At 38.0% G+C, this 16,667-nt stretch overlaps 1 protein-coding gene across 5 annotated transcripts in view; it reads right to left on the bottom strand.

The window, feature by feature from the left end:
* Window positions 1-6,403: 6,403 nt before the first annotated feature.
* DCLK1 (doublecortin like kinase 1) overlaps window positions 6,404-16,667 on the bottom strand; it is a 246,565-nt gene continuing 236,301 nt past the window's right edge. For 4 of the 5 annotated variants that reach the window (XM_027650913.1, XM_027650903.1, XM_027650941.1 and 1 more), the window contains one exon: window positions 6,404-15,248. In XM_027650913.1, the coding sequence (XP_027506714.1) occupies window positions 15,191-15,248 (58 nt within the window). In that variant the 3' untranslated portion in view covers window positions 6,404-15,190. Of the gene's footprint in view, window positions 15,260-16,667 lie in introns of all 5 variants that reach the window. The other variant, XM_027650922.1, reaches the window with a different exon arrangement.

Raw genomic sequence — 16,667 nt, 5'->3', positions numbered from 1 at the left:
AATTTCAGCACACCAAGTCAGAAAAAAGGAAGATAAGAGGGATGAAAAAAGAGGAAGGGTAATAAGATCCCTTCACAATCAGGGAGGAAACAGAAGTGGGAGAAAGAGGGGAAGAAGATGAGGAAGCTGTTGCTTCTTCTTAGGGCTTTCCTGCTATTACGCTATATTGCAGGACACTGAGATCAAGTCCTCAAGTTGCAAGTGGGAAAAGGTGACACAAAAGCTGCAAAAGCTGGTCCTGAATGCCCATCATACTGCCTGCAGCTCAAGGCAGCATCAAACCAGCCCTGCACCCATCCCTTCAGCCTCCACAGCTCAGCACACCTTGCAGAAAGGCAGCAGGGTACAACCATCAAGCTGCCCCTTTGGGCAGGAAAACTGCAGGCTCCCATCTGCCTCTCTATGGCACAAGGGTCAACAGCTAATTTAGGTTTCTCTCAGCTTCTGAGCTGCTGATTTTCACAGTACTTTTATGTCCTCAACTATTTTCTAGAATTCTGCCTCTTCTCCCCATATTGGTTGAAATCAGCCAACAGACTCAGAACTTATGAAGGAAGGAGTGGGTGAGGATGACAGTGGGACAGGCATAGAGGAAAAGAAGTAAGAGTTAAACTAATGGTATTCTGACAATCAAACTAATGAATTTTCTCCATAGATGCTGGCAAGTGATGGTACACTGACAGCTTTGGGGGGCACAGGAGCCCCACTGGAGAGTGATTTAAGACAGCACACATGAGACTGAATGAAAGTCCTATGGGAGATTTTTCTTCCACATTGGGACTTCACATAAGTCCAGAAAGAGTTTGATGCTTGATTTCTAGCTATCCCATTCAATTTTCTGACAAGTCTAAATTTCCATTACCTCCTTTACAGTGTAACCTCAGTCACTGGAGGAGTAAGCACACAGCCCTAGTGTCCCAGGGAAACAGCTGCGAGAGGGAACTTGCTGCCTTTTGTACATTCACAATGAAATGTATGGCCATTTAACTCCAAATTCTCATGATTTTGTTTAACTTTTTCTCCCTCTGTTGTCTTTTTCATTAAATAGTTTCTGGAAAAGTACTTGAAATTTATGCTCTTCACATCATAGCCCATGTGCATCACCCATATACCTCCTGTGCTTTGCTGTAGCTGAAAGCACTTGGGCTGAACAGGCTTTGAAAGCTTTGCCTTTAACTGATTTCCACATTTGTTTCAGAAATGGGAGCTCAAAGAAATATCCTCTTTCTCCTCTCCCTGAACTGGGCTGTGGCACCCAGTCACTGGGGTGGCAGAGAGAAGAAAGGGCACAAGGGCTTGAAAATAAGCAAATTTTTTAAAAAGGTCAAGGTTTACCTGAATATCACTGTCTCAAGTCAGGTGCAGTGTTGAGCTAGCCCCATCAAAATTTATTCTTTTTAGGAAAAAGGTCCCAGAAGGAGTCCTTGAACTTCACAGATATGGGTCAGACATCTTATTTTAAGCTCAGAGTGTTTATGCCAGAGAGAATAGAAATAAAAAGGATTTACTAATGCCTCTCCTCCTGCCAACTGCATCCTTGCAGACATGTCCTTTCTCTCAGTTTCCACTTCAACCAATTCCACTGATTTTTGATTGTAGCAAACTCTACACAGCCCTCTTCATTCCTCCAGATGGTCTTTCCATCATCCTCGAGCTTGGGTCATGTCTGTTCCTTGCTGTTTCAGCAGATTCCTTGTTTCTAGGTGTACTACAGCTCAGTGCACAAGCCTCCAGGTGGAGCTGGCTGCCACTCACAGATCACTGCTTCTCTAAAGAACAACTCACACAAAATAAAAATTAACAAATAAACCAGATCTTGTCCATTTCATAAACTTTGGTTCCTCAAACTGACATCTCATTTTCCTGCTTTTTTCTTTGAAGAGCTGTAGTACATCTGTGTTCTGCTTTAAAGATTTAAAATTGTCCACCAATCCAATGCTGGTGTCAGAGAGATGCCACATGTTGCTCCTGTGATTTGAGCAAGTTGAATAGTTTCTGGATACTAATAGCTGCACATGCTCACCAGAGGTTGTTAGAGTTTTACTTCTACAACTCTTCACTCATTTGATGTGTCTCACAGTTTCCACCATGCCAGCCTGCAGTGAAGTTTCCCCACACAGAGCATAACCCTGTAGTTCAACACAGCATCAGACCTGCAGATAAGAGGTCAAAGCATAAGCAGCCTATTTGGCCTAAAAGAAAAATCCACAGGTTTGGGAATCAGGTAGAAAACAGAAAGTCTAGTCCTTCAAAATGGGGAACTGGGACAGCCCCTATGCTGGCATGGTCTGTGCGAGCCAGCTGACCGCTCCTCTCCTAAGTATAGAATTGCATTTCGCTGTCACTACATCATTTACACGCTCACGCAGTGTGAAATGTTCTGCAGCCAGAGCAGCTGGCTGGCCCTCACTGATTCCTGCCATGCCAAACCATTTAGACCATGAGTCACGGAAATCCTGGAGTCAGGAAACTCTTTCTTTGTTCACAGTGTGTCAGGTTTTTTGCTCTCCTCTTCAGCTCATCACTCTTCACTGGATATGTTCTCTTGATTTGCAAACTGCTGGTCTCCAGGAATTTCACTGCCACATGGTTATTTGTGGTTTGGATTTTTCCATCTATCTGATACATATATATATATATATATATAATATATATATATATATCAGTCTCCATCCCACTCAAGCTCCAAAGATTGACTGAGTTCCTCTTTCAGGATTTTATTAGCAGCCTCAGGGCAGCACAAGCCACTTCCTGCCAGTCTGCATTCCTATACGGGGAATACAACGTCATTAAACCTTTCCAGTGGCCTCAAAAAATTTCAGCCTATGGGAGTTATGGTACCATCAACCCTGAGTCCAAGCAGGAACCTACAAGTTTCCCTTCCAAGTATAGCTACTATAAAGGGTACAGGTTGACCTTTTAAGGGCAACCACTGCATATTTTACTCAAATTAGGCTACTGAGCATGCTCATACACGCAGTCAGTAAGTCTGCTACTTAACGGATCCATTTGGGTTAAATGGGAAAGACTGCAGAGAACAGTGATCAATTTGTTCTGACACGAAAAGAGAGATGTATGACACTTTCTCATTTGCTACAGATGAATTAGAAGAAAATACTATAATTAATCTACAGGTGTTTTCTTAGCAACAACAAAAACACCAACACAGTTCTCAAAAAATGAATACAGAAACCCAAAAAGCTTTTCTGTCACACACGAGTGAGGGACGATAGTGTTTTTCACTGATACATAGGAAATTGGACCTATATGGGGGAAAAAAAAATCAGGATTTTCTCCTCCTTTGGCAAATTCAAGGGACCACTACTGCAGGAATGTGACTGCACATCTCTAGTGACATTTTAACCCATCATTTCAGTAAACAACCAAATTGCTGTGCTATAGCAGCAGGATTGTTGTCTACAACACACTTCCTCTCTTTGTGTTGTGGTTATCAATGCAGGGGGAACCACTTGGTGGGCCACTGTGCTTTGCTTCCAGCTCTGTGGCTGCAAAGTCAGCAGGTGGAGAGGGCCTGTGGGGCTCTGCAGCCTTCAGTAATTAAGTGTGCATTAAGAAAATAGTTTGAACAAATTTGTAACAAAAGGAATCTAGGCCAAAATGCCTTCCTTAGTTGCAGATTAATTTAGCATTGCCTGGTCAAAAATGAGATATTTCATATTCTTAAGGAAAAACTGGAACTGACAAATTCATTACTTGATCAGGCTAATCTAGTAAATTAAGAGGTAATTCTGAAGAAATAATGAAAATTCTCTAGTGGTATATTAATTATGATTTTCTTTTCAGCTATTAAGAAAGAAGGATTATGGATGTGGCCAAGAATAAAAAGAGATATATTTTCAGGGTCAGTGAATTTATCTTTTCAGGCATGTAACAGAAAAGAATAAACCTATTTCCTTCAATGCAGGCAATTTGAGAAGTCTTGGACCAGATATGTCCTTTTTTCACTATATTGCATAATTAAACTTGCTATACTTCAGACTTCCCCGTGTATTTTGTTTCTCCTATCTAGAGCTTGTATAAAGGGACAACGATCTGGGGAGTGTCCTGAAGCATTATGGTATATTTACATGGTAGTGGTACTTAAATAACAGTACCAAATTATATGTTACATAAAGGGAAACAAATAGTGAATTACCAAGATTTCTGTTCAAGTGATTTCTCTGCCTGGAGTGCAATCTGTCTGCAGTTCAGAATGAGCAGCTGGACATAATCTAGATCCTATCTTCCTTATCAGTCTGTTGCCCAAACAGAAGAATCATGATAAGACTTGGATAGTTCTTTGATGTAATGCTACTAATCTTTCTTTTTTTTTCACATTTCCAAAGTCCCATTTCCCTGAACATAACTGAAACAAGTAACAGAGGGCAAGTTGGAGTTTTGAACATGTTTCCTGTTTAGAAAAATGAAAGCAAAACCCCAACCCAACTGCTTTCCAGGGAAGACTTGGTTATGACTATGTACTACTGATTTGCAAGCTGCCCACAGGGTTTCCGTTTGCTGCCTGATGTCTGCTGCCCCATTTACTGTCTGGCATATGCTCACAGCCAGTGCAGAGGCAACAAACCAGCACCAATAGCTACATTCTTTAGTCCCTTTGCAGAAGCATGTCTTTTAATATTATCATGGATTCAAGTGTCATTCAAAAAGAGGATTTCGTTGGCTTTCATTTATCTGGACTAAATGGTATTTCAGGCATCAGCAGAAGCTTTTGCTGACTGTACAGTGCAGAGGAGCCCCATGGCTGTTGGCGTTTTCTGGCAGAGACCAGCAGTGCAAATGCTAGCACACAGTAAGCCACGGTTTAGCTTTCTACCTCCACCATGACAAGTGGAAAACATGGCCCAGGCAGCGCAGCTCTGGGGCAGAGCAAGAACCTACAACCAGGGCAGCATCTAGGCTTAAGGTTTTCAGAAACTGCCTTTTCCCATATTGAAGGTTAAGTGGCAACAAATAATAAAACTCTACGTTGTCTATCATCCAGGAGCAAGTGACTGCAAGATAGAGCCTCTGCATGTCTTCCACCATTGTTCATTAGAAAGCATTGGAAAAACCTAAAGCATAGAGGCAATTTGGAGACAACACACGATACCTCCTTTCCACATATTCCCAGTTTTACTGAGTGTATGCAATGTTTAAACATAAATTATTGTGCCCCAACTTCCTCCAAGTCTTTCTTCTTTTGTAACCACAATATTCCTTCACATCCTCCCACTCTTTCAGTTTATTCAAAATAAAAATTCTTTGAAAGATCCAGATATAAAGAACAACAGTGTAGAACTTGATCCTGACAAACACAACACACACTTTTGAGGCCCTACCCCTTACTTTCACGAACAATTTAAGTCACCGCTTCTGTTGAAAGTAGTCCTGTCTTCCCACTGCAACAATTACTTTTTTTTATGCCCTTTTTCTTTACATGCTGATGTATGGGAGCAATGAATAGAACCAGGTAATTAACGCAGGGTAAAGCTTTTTTATTTCCCTGGAGCAGTTTCTCTGCTCTGTTTTACACATCATCATCATGGCCCGGCTTCGCGAACGAAGATTTGGGAAGGGCTCTACCCACGTTTGTTGCAAGTGCCTTGGTGGCTGAAAAGGCCAATATGAGATAGGCATGTCTGGTTGCAAAAGGCACAACAGAAAGACTCCTTAGATTACACATGGATGCACCATATTTGCACCACACGAGAGAAGTAGATTGAAGGAAGGAGAAAGAAACAAATGGCCTGGAGGGGCTGTAGGTGTCTGGAAGAGAGCAGAGGAGAAAGGGGTTGACAGTGAAGGTTCGTGAAGGATTATGGTGTTTGCAAATCACTAACCTTCATTTCAGCATGCCAAAAACTTGTGCTGCCAATAAGATGGAAGACAAACTTTTCAGGAAGACTAAGTCCAAGAGGGAGAGTACATGCCTATAACCTTGTTGTCAGCTTATAATCCCTGTGAGGAAAAAAAAATATTCTAGACAGACATCTTCTGACAGTCTCTTTAGTTCTGCAGTTATCTCCTGCATCAAGAAGCATTCCATGAATCAGTGGTTAAATAGAAACTATTAACTTATAAATGAGAGTAGGATAAAATACATGCTTCTATCAACATGGACCATTCGCTTAAGAGTTGGACTCGATGATCCTTGTGGGTCCCTTTCAACTCAGAATATTCTTTGATTTTGTGATTTCTCTGGGAACATTCGTCTTGTGTCACAAATAAGTAAAATGGCACTTTTCCTGCCTTTCAGCAAAAATAATCACAGAGCCCCAGTGGGATCTCATATTACTTGGACTCCTTACTTGTAGCTTTTATACTCCAGTACACTTGCTGATAATGTATGAAGTACAAAATTAAAACTAAATTGTCAGAACAAATGAAAACATACACTATGCAATGTATTATCCTCTGGCCCTTTATTGTATTTCTCCATTCATCTGCTAATTCCCAAAATCCAGCCATTTACAATGAAACTTCCAGTCATTAGTGGGATTTAGCAGGCTTGCACTGTAAAATAGTATTCACATTTCTCATGAGAATTCATATATATAATATTGCAGGGCACTAGATACAAAGCCTCTCAGTCCACAATTATATTTTATTTCCATACACCTATCCAAATCCACCTCCTGTGCTGGGAAATTAACACATGAAGTGAGAATTTTCTCAATAGTGACTTCCTTTTTTTATAACCATGCTCATTGAGACTCACTTTGGTGCAGAGGCTTATGTGGGAAAGCTACAATGTGGCTGCATGACTAATTTTTCAAGCCTGTGCACAGCTTCTCAGGAATGCAGTTGGATCTAATTCCTCGGTGGCTTGCTTGTGATGACTGAATTGAAATATATTGTAATGATTCTCTGTTCAAGAATCATGAAGTTATTAGAAGTTGAGACTAGAGCTGAAGTATTAAGTGATTTTTCCTTTTCTACTCTTCTATTACCTACTTAGAGCAAATATTTTACACAAAAGTAAGCAGTAACTTAAAAACTTAGCTCAAAAATTAAGATGATAATATCAGATCTCATTTCTGTTCCTTCACATTTTGAAAAATCCCATTTGGCTTCCCTCATTTTTGCATGAATATGTACCATATAGAAATAATTTAATTAGTACCTTGAAAATTAGGGATTCATCTAGGCCATTCAAACCACAAGGTAGTTCCTAAGTTTCTTACTTTTCAAATGAAATGAAATTTTTTCTAAATTGAAATAATTTAGAAATTTGTTTAAAGGTCACTACTTCCTTAGATGGTTTTTTAGAATGCATGAGAAAAGTGTTATTTAATTTCACACAGAAGTAATAATTCAAAAATTTCCTTTCAGGCAGAATATAATTGTTTATTACTAATCCCTTAATAAAATTAAAAATAGGTTAACCTTGGACCAGCTAATTTTTTTCCCCCTCAGATAAGACACCAAAGATCAGCACAAATGGCAAGTGATAAATTGGCCTCTTAGCATTACTCCACAATCATCCTCCTCCCTTCTTTTTCACATCAGCTCTCTCCAGAAGTGCCTCTCCAGAAGTGCTTCTTGTTTTAGTATCAGTCAGTCAATTTGATTCCTCCCTCCCCTTAACTATGAATGGCAAAAGTTGTCGAGATCTGATGTTACCTACCTTAAATTCTAACTCTATAGTGAAGCAATTTCACAAGGACTACACCTAGTTAAGATTAATGATAAACACCAAATTGCCAGAAGTTCATCTTTTAAAGGTTTATTTGCCTTTTCCTACATGCTTGGATTTTCAGAAGAGGAAAAAAGTGTATCACTCTCCTTTGCAAGATACAGCACCAGGAATTCCCTTGGACATTGTATTTATATCTTAGAAATAGTCCTCTTTCAATTTACCAATATCTTTCTTTCCAATTCTCAAACTCTCACAATATGATGGGCCCCAGATTCAATAGCTGTGGGCATTCTGTTTGAAAAGAAAATAAATTTATAGGTGCTTTTATTCATATCAGACCCTTCTGGTCTTATTAGCAAGTTTGAAGCTTTCCAGGCACCTAATGGAGAAGCGCAGGTCGAAAACATAATTGCCTCTGAACAGCAATGGTGGTAGTGGTAATAGAAATAGCAGTAATAGCAGCAGCAGTAATAGTCATAGTAGTAATGTCAGCTCTTCCTGAGAGTAACTCTAGACAAGTAAGCTAAGCTTCTTTTTCATCACTGTGGGTTTTTTCTCCAGACACCTAAAATTAGATGTGTTTGAATAATTTATCACTAACTTTAAAATCTGTTAGATACATAGAAATAAAGGTATCTTTTGGCTTTCTGAGTCCAGAATCTTCCTATAAAAGGACACACATATGAGGATGTATCAGAAACACCTCAAGAGGAAAGTTTCTCATTAACAGATCAAGTTGCACCTAAAAATCAATTGAAGTTTCTTGGTTCCAATGGTTCTATTGGAAAAACTCTCAAAAATCTGTCTGACAGTTGGTCGGAAACCATCTTCCAAAGGTCAGTCTACATTTGTCATGGCTAATCACTTCCTATATGTTCTTTCTAGCTCTATCATTTGGTGTAAACAGTTATTTTCCCCATCTGATATTTACACATGGCTTGACAAAATGTGCAGCAGTGTAAATGGGTGCCTAGAAAATGGCACAACTCTATCTGGTGCCCCCCCCCCACTTAGGTACAGAGAATACTTGTGGACATGAGTGAGTGCTGTGGTTTATCACTCAAGTCAATCACTAAAAAGGATTAGGAAGACATCTCCATTACAGGTGGGTCAATCCACAAATTCTTTATTTCATGGATACTTTGTCCCTTCCTCTGGTTTCTGCTACAAAAAACTGCAGACATCATGTAGCCTCAATATAGCAACTCAATTCTTACTGAAGCCATTTGCCATGGGCTATCCAAGTATATATGTAGACAAGTATAAAATGCATAGACATCACTTTTTGAAAGCTGTCATTTCCCAAAGGACCCACTGAGGTAGAAGCATGCTGCTGAATTGCTACTAAAAACAATTAATTTGCAGCCATTTTTTAAACACCTAATTTCCCCACTAGCCTGTATGCAACACTACTTCAAATAGCTACACACGGTCTCATTTAGTGAATATATGAGGAAGAGGTCTGCATTATGTTTGCTAAAAGAAATAGGATTTCAATTCCATCTGCCTCTGTGTGTGTTTGATTTGTGTATTAATTATGCCTGTTTGTAGCTGTAAATTTGCTCCAGCTTAGTATGTGATTAGCTCCATGCATGAATTCACTACACTGTGTGGCTCCCTTGCACTTCTATAGTTTTCAAATGATTCCATACTTATGCTTTTTAAATTGCTTTTAAAACCCCTCTTGTTCAGTGTGAGCTTTCAACTCTGTCTTGTTCAGACAATTTTTTTCCCTTAAGAGAAAACATGTCCCTTTGATTCATCTCTTTGTGGACCCTTTTCACTGGTATCTTGTCAGCTTTGTCTATGGTGTTACTATAAAACACAGAACAAAACTGCTTTTTTACTCAGTCTTATAGGGAAATTCAGCATATTCACATTTAGCATTTTCTGTGTGGAATGAGTTAAACTAATGGGTTTAGGAATTACATAAGCACTCAGTAGGGTGTATACATACCCATTACTGTGCAAACTTTAAATGCTTGTCATGTCAAAATAAAACTCTCCCACATGTGGAACATTTTTGCTCTTGATCACTGAGTTTTCTCCCTCGTTTTCAAAATGCCCAAAAGTTCTGAGCTGTCACCTTTGTAGTTAAAACCAGCAAGATATGCTTGAAAATGTAAGTCATCTGAAATGAGCTGCATAAAAACCACCTTTGTGTCTGTGAATGTTTGTGTACAATCAGAAAATAAATGTTGAAGTGGTCAAGTTGATTTCTCTCATATTTTAGGAAAAGAATCACTCTAAGCTGAAAAATTGTATGCCAAGTTTCTGCCTGAAGCAAATTTTTACAATCAAATTAAAAACCTTTGAGACTAAGAGTTTATAATGGAAATATCAACACAGCCTTAACCATGGCAGCACTAGCAAGCACTGCAATAATATTAGGAAAGCTCTTCCTGCCCACAATCTAAACTAAATAAAAAAGATGCCATTTTCTAACACATACCCCAGGCTAGTAAATAACAATGATTTAATGTACTTGCCCTGTGGTAATATAGTAGCACTGCAAACCTCAGAGCCAATTTTTCTTTTCTTTTCTTTATTTTTTTCTTTTCAAGCATATATGCCCCATAGGGAAAGGATTGCAATTTAGCTCTTATTTGTGGATATATCGTTTTCATTTCAACAATTCTTGAAAGCCTTCCTTCTGTCATATGCTACTGTATGCGAGTACCCAACTGAATAAAGACCCACCAGGCTTTTTCAGGAGTTTATTCACAGGTTTGGCTTTCCTTATTGTAGTATGCACCACATTTAAATTAGATGAGGGCTACTGTAATGCAGTAACATTGTCAATGACTGGAATCTCGCTTTCCCCTCTAACAGTCTGAAGCAAATTAATGTATTGGTTGTTCTTAAACAAGTAAACAGTTTCTGCTACAATGTCAAGGAAAAAGAATGTGTTCATTAATATGAACAATCTTCATCTACAAAGATGATTTACACAATGCATGTAATGAGATAGCTTTCCCCTAACTAGCACACTACCTAACTGAAAAGCTGATTCTTAGGACTTTCTTGAAATTACAATATTGTTTGTTTACCAATAAGAAAGACAGTCTCAGTCACCTATGCCACCATTGTAAGCTCTATAGTAAGTACTTTAAAAAAGAGAGATTTCTGGAATCACTTGTGGAATTAATAAAATTGATAACTACAGACTTACACTGCATCAATGATACATATTATTCCTGTGATAAGTTGAGCTAAAAATAAGATTAATTTGGTTATAGAAATTCCTTAAACAACAACACTTAAATAATTTCAAACTTGAAATTTTTCAAGAATTTTCTGAAAAAATCAGCAAACACTGGCTAAAAAAGCAAAGCAGTTTGGATACACCAATGTAATCAGCATGCCTAGTGCTTTTCTGTTAACCCTCTGAGTAGAACCATAATATTCTGGATTTTTTGTATAATAATGCTATGAAAATTGTAACTTACAGAAATACTAATTTATATGTCATGGCTTAATAAATCATGTTCTAAATACATTTAGGCTAGGCCCATCATCTCGTGAGTGATTAATCCATCCTAGAATTTTAATTATCCGTTAGAGAAGCAGTCTCTAGCACCTATAAGGGAAATTTAGATTATTGCCCTAGATTAGATGCTAAACTCCTAGATGGATGAAATTAGATAAAACAACTCCCGGTTCACCACTATTCAACTAATCCTGTGCTACCAGTACTATATTTTCACATCAAAGTTTGCTTACTGCATGTAAACTCACTAGAATATTGCACTTAGGTTGGAGTCCATGTTATCCCTGCTTATACTTAATTGAGAGGAAATAAGCTGGAAGTGACCCTAGTCTACTTTCCTGTTAATACTAAGATCAAACTGTCAGGTATCTCCAGAGGTGAAACATTAGATGACCTGAATCACCCTTTGGAAATGTTCCTCTCCGTCTCCTCAGTGATAGATGGTGCCTACCACGACTGCCATCTGTCTCTGCTAACTACACAGGCTTAGTGGGAGGAAGTTGGCCTTGTATACATAATAAGCATTTAAAAAAGCAATTGTTGCTACATTTAGCAGCAATACAATGCTTAAAAATTCAAAAAGGAAATGAAGAAAGAAGTCAGAAGGACTGGTACATATTAGAGTAAAATGACCACAGTGTGCTATGTGCTCTCCCAGATTATCACATTAGAAATAGCCTATTATGTTTGATTTCTTTTTTTTTCATTGGTGTTGCAAATATCTTTTAGGGCCATATATTCTGTCTTCACTTACCCCTCAGGAATTCAGAGGTTAGAATGAAAGAACGGGCAGTCATTGCCAAACAATCTTAAGCCATTATTACTTCCATGAAACCATACATACATATACATATATATGGTTATATTAAAAATATATATATGGGTATATGGATATATTTAAACCCATCATTGAAAGTCTTTTAAAACAGTTCAAATATTTAGATACCTTTTCTTGAAGCCTAAAATAAGCTATCAATATTTTGAAACTCAGTCTCTCACAGACCTAAAAATAACTAAAAAATGTTTTTATAGCTATGTTCATAAAACATGAACGAAAGATCAGAAACGTATAAGATGTTGGGTATGAGTCGGATTTTCAGGATCTAGGATTTTTTTATATACATTTTAAGTAGTACAAGATGGTGTAAGGTGAAGGAAACAAACATCTTATTTTAATGATAATCCTGTATTCCAAAGCAAAGCAAAGGTGATAGGAATATCCTAGATGGCCTTTTGAATAATATTTCTCATACATAAAGTGAAGCATATTTTTATATTTTTTTTCTCCTGATTTCCCCCTCTAATTAAGAAGAATGAACATCATCCTTTGCTTTAAGACTGCCAAATTTTCACAATAGTCAAGGAGCATGTGGTATTAATGGATGCTTTTTTATTGCCACATGTATGTCTTGCATTACATGGTTGAATTGTATCTCTTCTAAAGGGAAGGCTGTTATATAATGTGGGAAGGCCAGTACTGGAAAAATGTGTGCCAGATCTTGACCTACTGTAAATTAGTGTAGGTAAGTGGCAAGGAAGACTTTACTTTGGCTGAGGGTTTGATCTTATGGAAAAATAATCCCTCTCCTATCCAAATGTTACCTAATTACAACCATTAACATTACAATGGCAGCGGTTGTGCCCCATCTACTCAGCATCTTCTCTCTTCAATGCAACTAGGGTTGGATGGTCATAGTCAAGGATCTCAAACAGACACAGCTCTTTCCCAAACCCTAAAATCTTAGAGCATTTGTATGGCAGTTCCTTGGTCCCTTAACCTTCTACCCCAGTGGAATTCTCCAACAAGGTGCTTATTTGCTTCACTTCGGTTAAGATACTGTTACTCAGGTTTCAGACAGAGTAATGAAGCCATGCACAGGCCTTCTGCCCATGGACATACATTCAGAGATCAGAGTTTCCTGATGACTTAGATGACTTGCCACTAAACTCATAACCTGAAATTTGGTGTCTGATGTAAGTTTCCACTAGCAGTTCCTTCTACAGTCAATGTAGTGAGACAAATCGGTTAATTAAAACATGAGTCCTGCCTAAAATGCATGCCCATGACAGGTGAAATGAATCAAACCTGGAATGTTCATCTCTCTATATTACCAAGGAAGCCTGGAGAACTAATTTCAACCAAGCATCTCACTTCTAGATTTTTAATATTGGGTGAATTAAAAAGAATATATATTAACTACTTGTACCACTTGTGTGAAGGTTCACAAGACGAAATTCCTGTGTTTAAAATATTCCAAGTATTTAATATATAAATTTTCATGTCTGAGGTAATGAAAGATGCACTTTGTAGGATGGAAAAACAGAATTCCAGTGTTTCTTGAAATACAGTTCAACTTCCAACTAGATAGTTCCGATTAGAAGTGCAAAAGAGCTTTACACTAGCTCCAACAATTTGCAGGTGCACATTTGCTGCCATATGGACAGTTCCATGAGCAAACACAACTCACAATGGGAACAATACTGTGGGCAACTAGCCTTGTTCCTGCAAAATTTATTTATGCTTCCCAGAAAGATCAGAAAAACTGCATATCATTTTGGGCAGCATATTGATACTTTGAGCTGTATGATATGAAAGGAAGAAAGAGAGAGAGGAAACCACATTTATGTGACTTTTAAAAAACACTATGAGAAAACTTTAACTTTAGAGGAGAAAAATTCCATTTTATATGAGTAATAAGAGAAACTATAAATTTCACAATGCTATTTTTTATTTTAGAACATTATTTTGAAAGTTGCCTTTTTCATTCAAGTGAAATTCTGAGCCAAGTAATTTTTTTTTCAAATTATCACATCTGAAGCAAAAGTCTACACAGTGTACTATTTTTATAGAAGCCACCTCTAGGATAATGGTCAAATAAAAAGCTATAATGCTGTGTTGAGGTTTTAACAAACTAGAAATATATATACACTCTATGTAAATGCCCATTTTATTAAATATTACAAATAGTACTGGTGAATCATTTTTAGTTTCTCCATTCTAACACAAAACTTCTGCTAATTCAGTTTAGGGTTTACACATATATTAAATTACTTGTCTTTTCCCTGATTTAGAAGTACTCTAGCTATTTTAAGGGTAGTTCTTCCATTCACCAATGTTAATCCTTTAAAATGACTGCTGGAATAACGAGGTTGTGCTGAGAGGATGCCTGTACATTTCTGAATGTGGCACAAAGGAAACAGGAACTTCTCAACTAGATCATTACATACTATTACATGACAGAACGTGTCCTCAAGCCACTTTCCAAGACTCAACATTGTCATTAGGAGAAAACTATATGGAAGCAACCTTTTGTGGTCAGTATCATGTCATCTTCTGTAAACAATGAGGATGCCCTAAACTGAATTTCCCATTTAGCCTGCATAGTGTCTTCCAATAACAGTCACTGTGGAAGTACAATGAGCTGCTGTAGAAGATACCATTTGTTTAATTTTATTTTCATTTTTAAGCCTACATCTGTAACTCCTAAGCAATAGTACATCTGATATATTTTTGGCCAGAAACAGGCAAGGAACTTCAGGATACTATAAAAGATATGTGCGTATAAAAGCAAAAAAGCCAGAATAAAACCCTAATGTGGGTTGTCAGGATTTAAGTTGATCGTTTACTCAGAGGGTTAACATGTGCTAAAATTACATACTGCAGTTCCTAGCTCCACTGATGAAAACATTCACTGCTTCTATCTTTAAATAAAAAAGCAAAATAGCCTTAACCCTTTGAGGATCATATTAGCAGCAAGTTGCAATCTAAACAGAGAACAAGTATTTCAATCAATTAGGAAATTATTCTTACAAAGATTCTGTGAGCACCCTTTTGCATTCCACCATCCCAGCGTATACTGCTGGATAGATCAGTTGTAATCATTCCACACAGGTCTGAAGAAGTTTCAGGGTCTCAAAGGGTTAAAGCCAAGACTTTTGAGTAAAAGTGTTTTATTAAAAGGGTGAGTTAGGTGAGCGAACAGTCTCGGATGAACTTGGTGAATAATCTTCCGATTCGGAGTTGAGTTCAGGTGGAGCTTGTTGTGCCTTATAACGTCCCCTCACATCCTGGTTGCGTCTTCGTCGGAAAACCTGCCTCTCCTTATCAAGAGCGGTGGTCTGGCAGGGGCATAAAATAAGAATAAATGAAATTAGGCTGTGTGTGAAACGCAAAGGTAATGAAAACCATGAGGTTTTATGTGGCCTGCAAATACCAGGGATAATAAATGTTCAGACCAAATTAAACCTCTTCTGTCTCAGTCAGGTCTGAAAGGTTGAGCCCACAACACAGCTAAATGCTTTAAAAAGTGCATTTCCCAAACCTTAAGAGGTAGTGTGACATCATCAAGCAGATACAGTGCCATATATATGAATGCCATATGTTCTACTTCTGGATGCTATTAATTTCATCCTTTAACAGATTCGAATTTCAAGCCAAATATCAACTGACCTTCCCCCACCCTTCTCAAAGTATAAATCTGTTTCTACAGGCAGGGCAGAGATGTACGTTTGTCTTTGATTTGACCTAATGAAGGCTGATACACACTCATCCGTGCTCAAGTCAGTGCAATCATCTAACAAAGATGGATTGTGATGAAGTTGTCAGACAAGAGAGAAAAACAAACACCAAAGGGAGCTAGCCCAGCTCCCTGACACATCATGCTGCTCAATGGATGTTCTTAGGGAGAACGCTGAAAAGTTGTGACGGAAAGACCCGTTTAGCCTGACCGTGCTGTCTCTTCCTGTTAACCAAGGTCTACCAAATTAAATATTCTGCTAATTTTATCTATGTCTATATAAGGTATCTAGGAATAGGAAAGAAGAATGTTTACTTGATGGCTTTACTTTTTGATGATTCTGCCACTATTAAGAACCCAAGTCTTAATAAGATGGCTATAACTTCTAGCCACATTCTTTCTTCCGCTTTTCTGGCACATTTACAAGGTGAATCTGCAACCCAAGTAAGGGCAGCCTTAGTCTAACTAACAATTTCAAGCATGGGACTGGGTTTTGCTGTTTTCTTGATTATGGGATATTAGGCTGTAGTCCCTGAAATCACTGTAAAATTGTAAGTTCAACAGGATGGACTTGATTCAGCAAGAGCTCTTTGACACATGGTTAGCTGCCTTCTGAAGCAGGGCTACCTTCTTAAATCATGACCTGTGACTGTTTTGGAAAAAGCAAAATGGGAAAAGGCAGGTGTCTAGTAAGATGACATACAAAATGCAAACAAGTATCAAATCACGGCACTGGAGGCAAAGATAACTTTGAGAACTGAATAGGTTTCACTGATAAGGCTTGTAAAATTTGTCCCTATAATAAAACCTATTTAAAAGATTGCAGCCAAAAGGTTATTCTACTTCAAAGGATTTATTGTGTTCTCTTGAGGTATGCATGATCGATTTCTCTAGAAAATTTACCAAGTTACAATGTGAGCCCCATAGGAGAGCAGAGATGTACTTATAGCAACATATTTTTGAGAAAAAAATGAAAACTAAATCCATCATAATGGTGCAGAATAGCATTATAGCAATCCAC

The sequence above is a fragment of the Corapipo altera genome, unplaced genomic scaffold (genome assembly GCF_003945725.1).
Source record: "Corapipo altera isolate COAL_440 unplaced genomic scaffold, ASM394572v1 0, whole genome shotgun sequence".
Taxonomy (NCBI): Eukaryota; Metazoa; Chordata; class Aves; order Passeriformes; family Pipridae; genus Corapipo; species Corapipo altera.
Note: the sequence above shows the minus strand (reverse complement) of the source record. Positions and strands in the feature narration are given on the sequence as shown.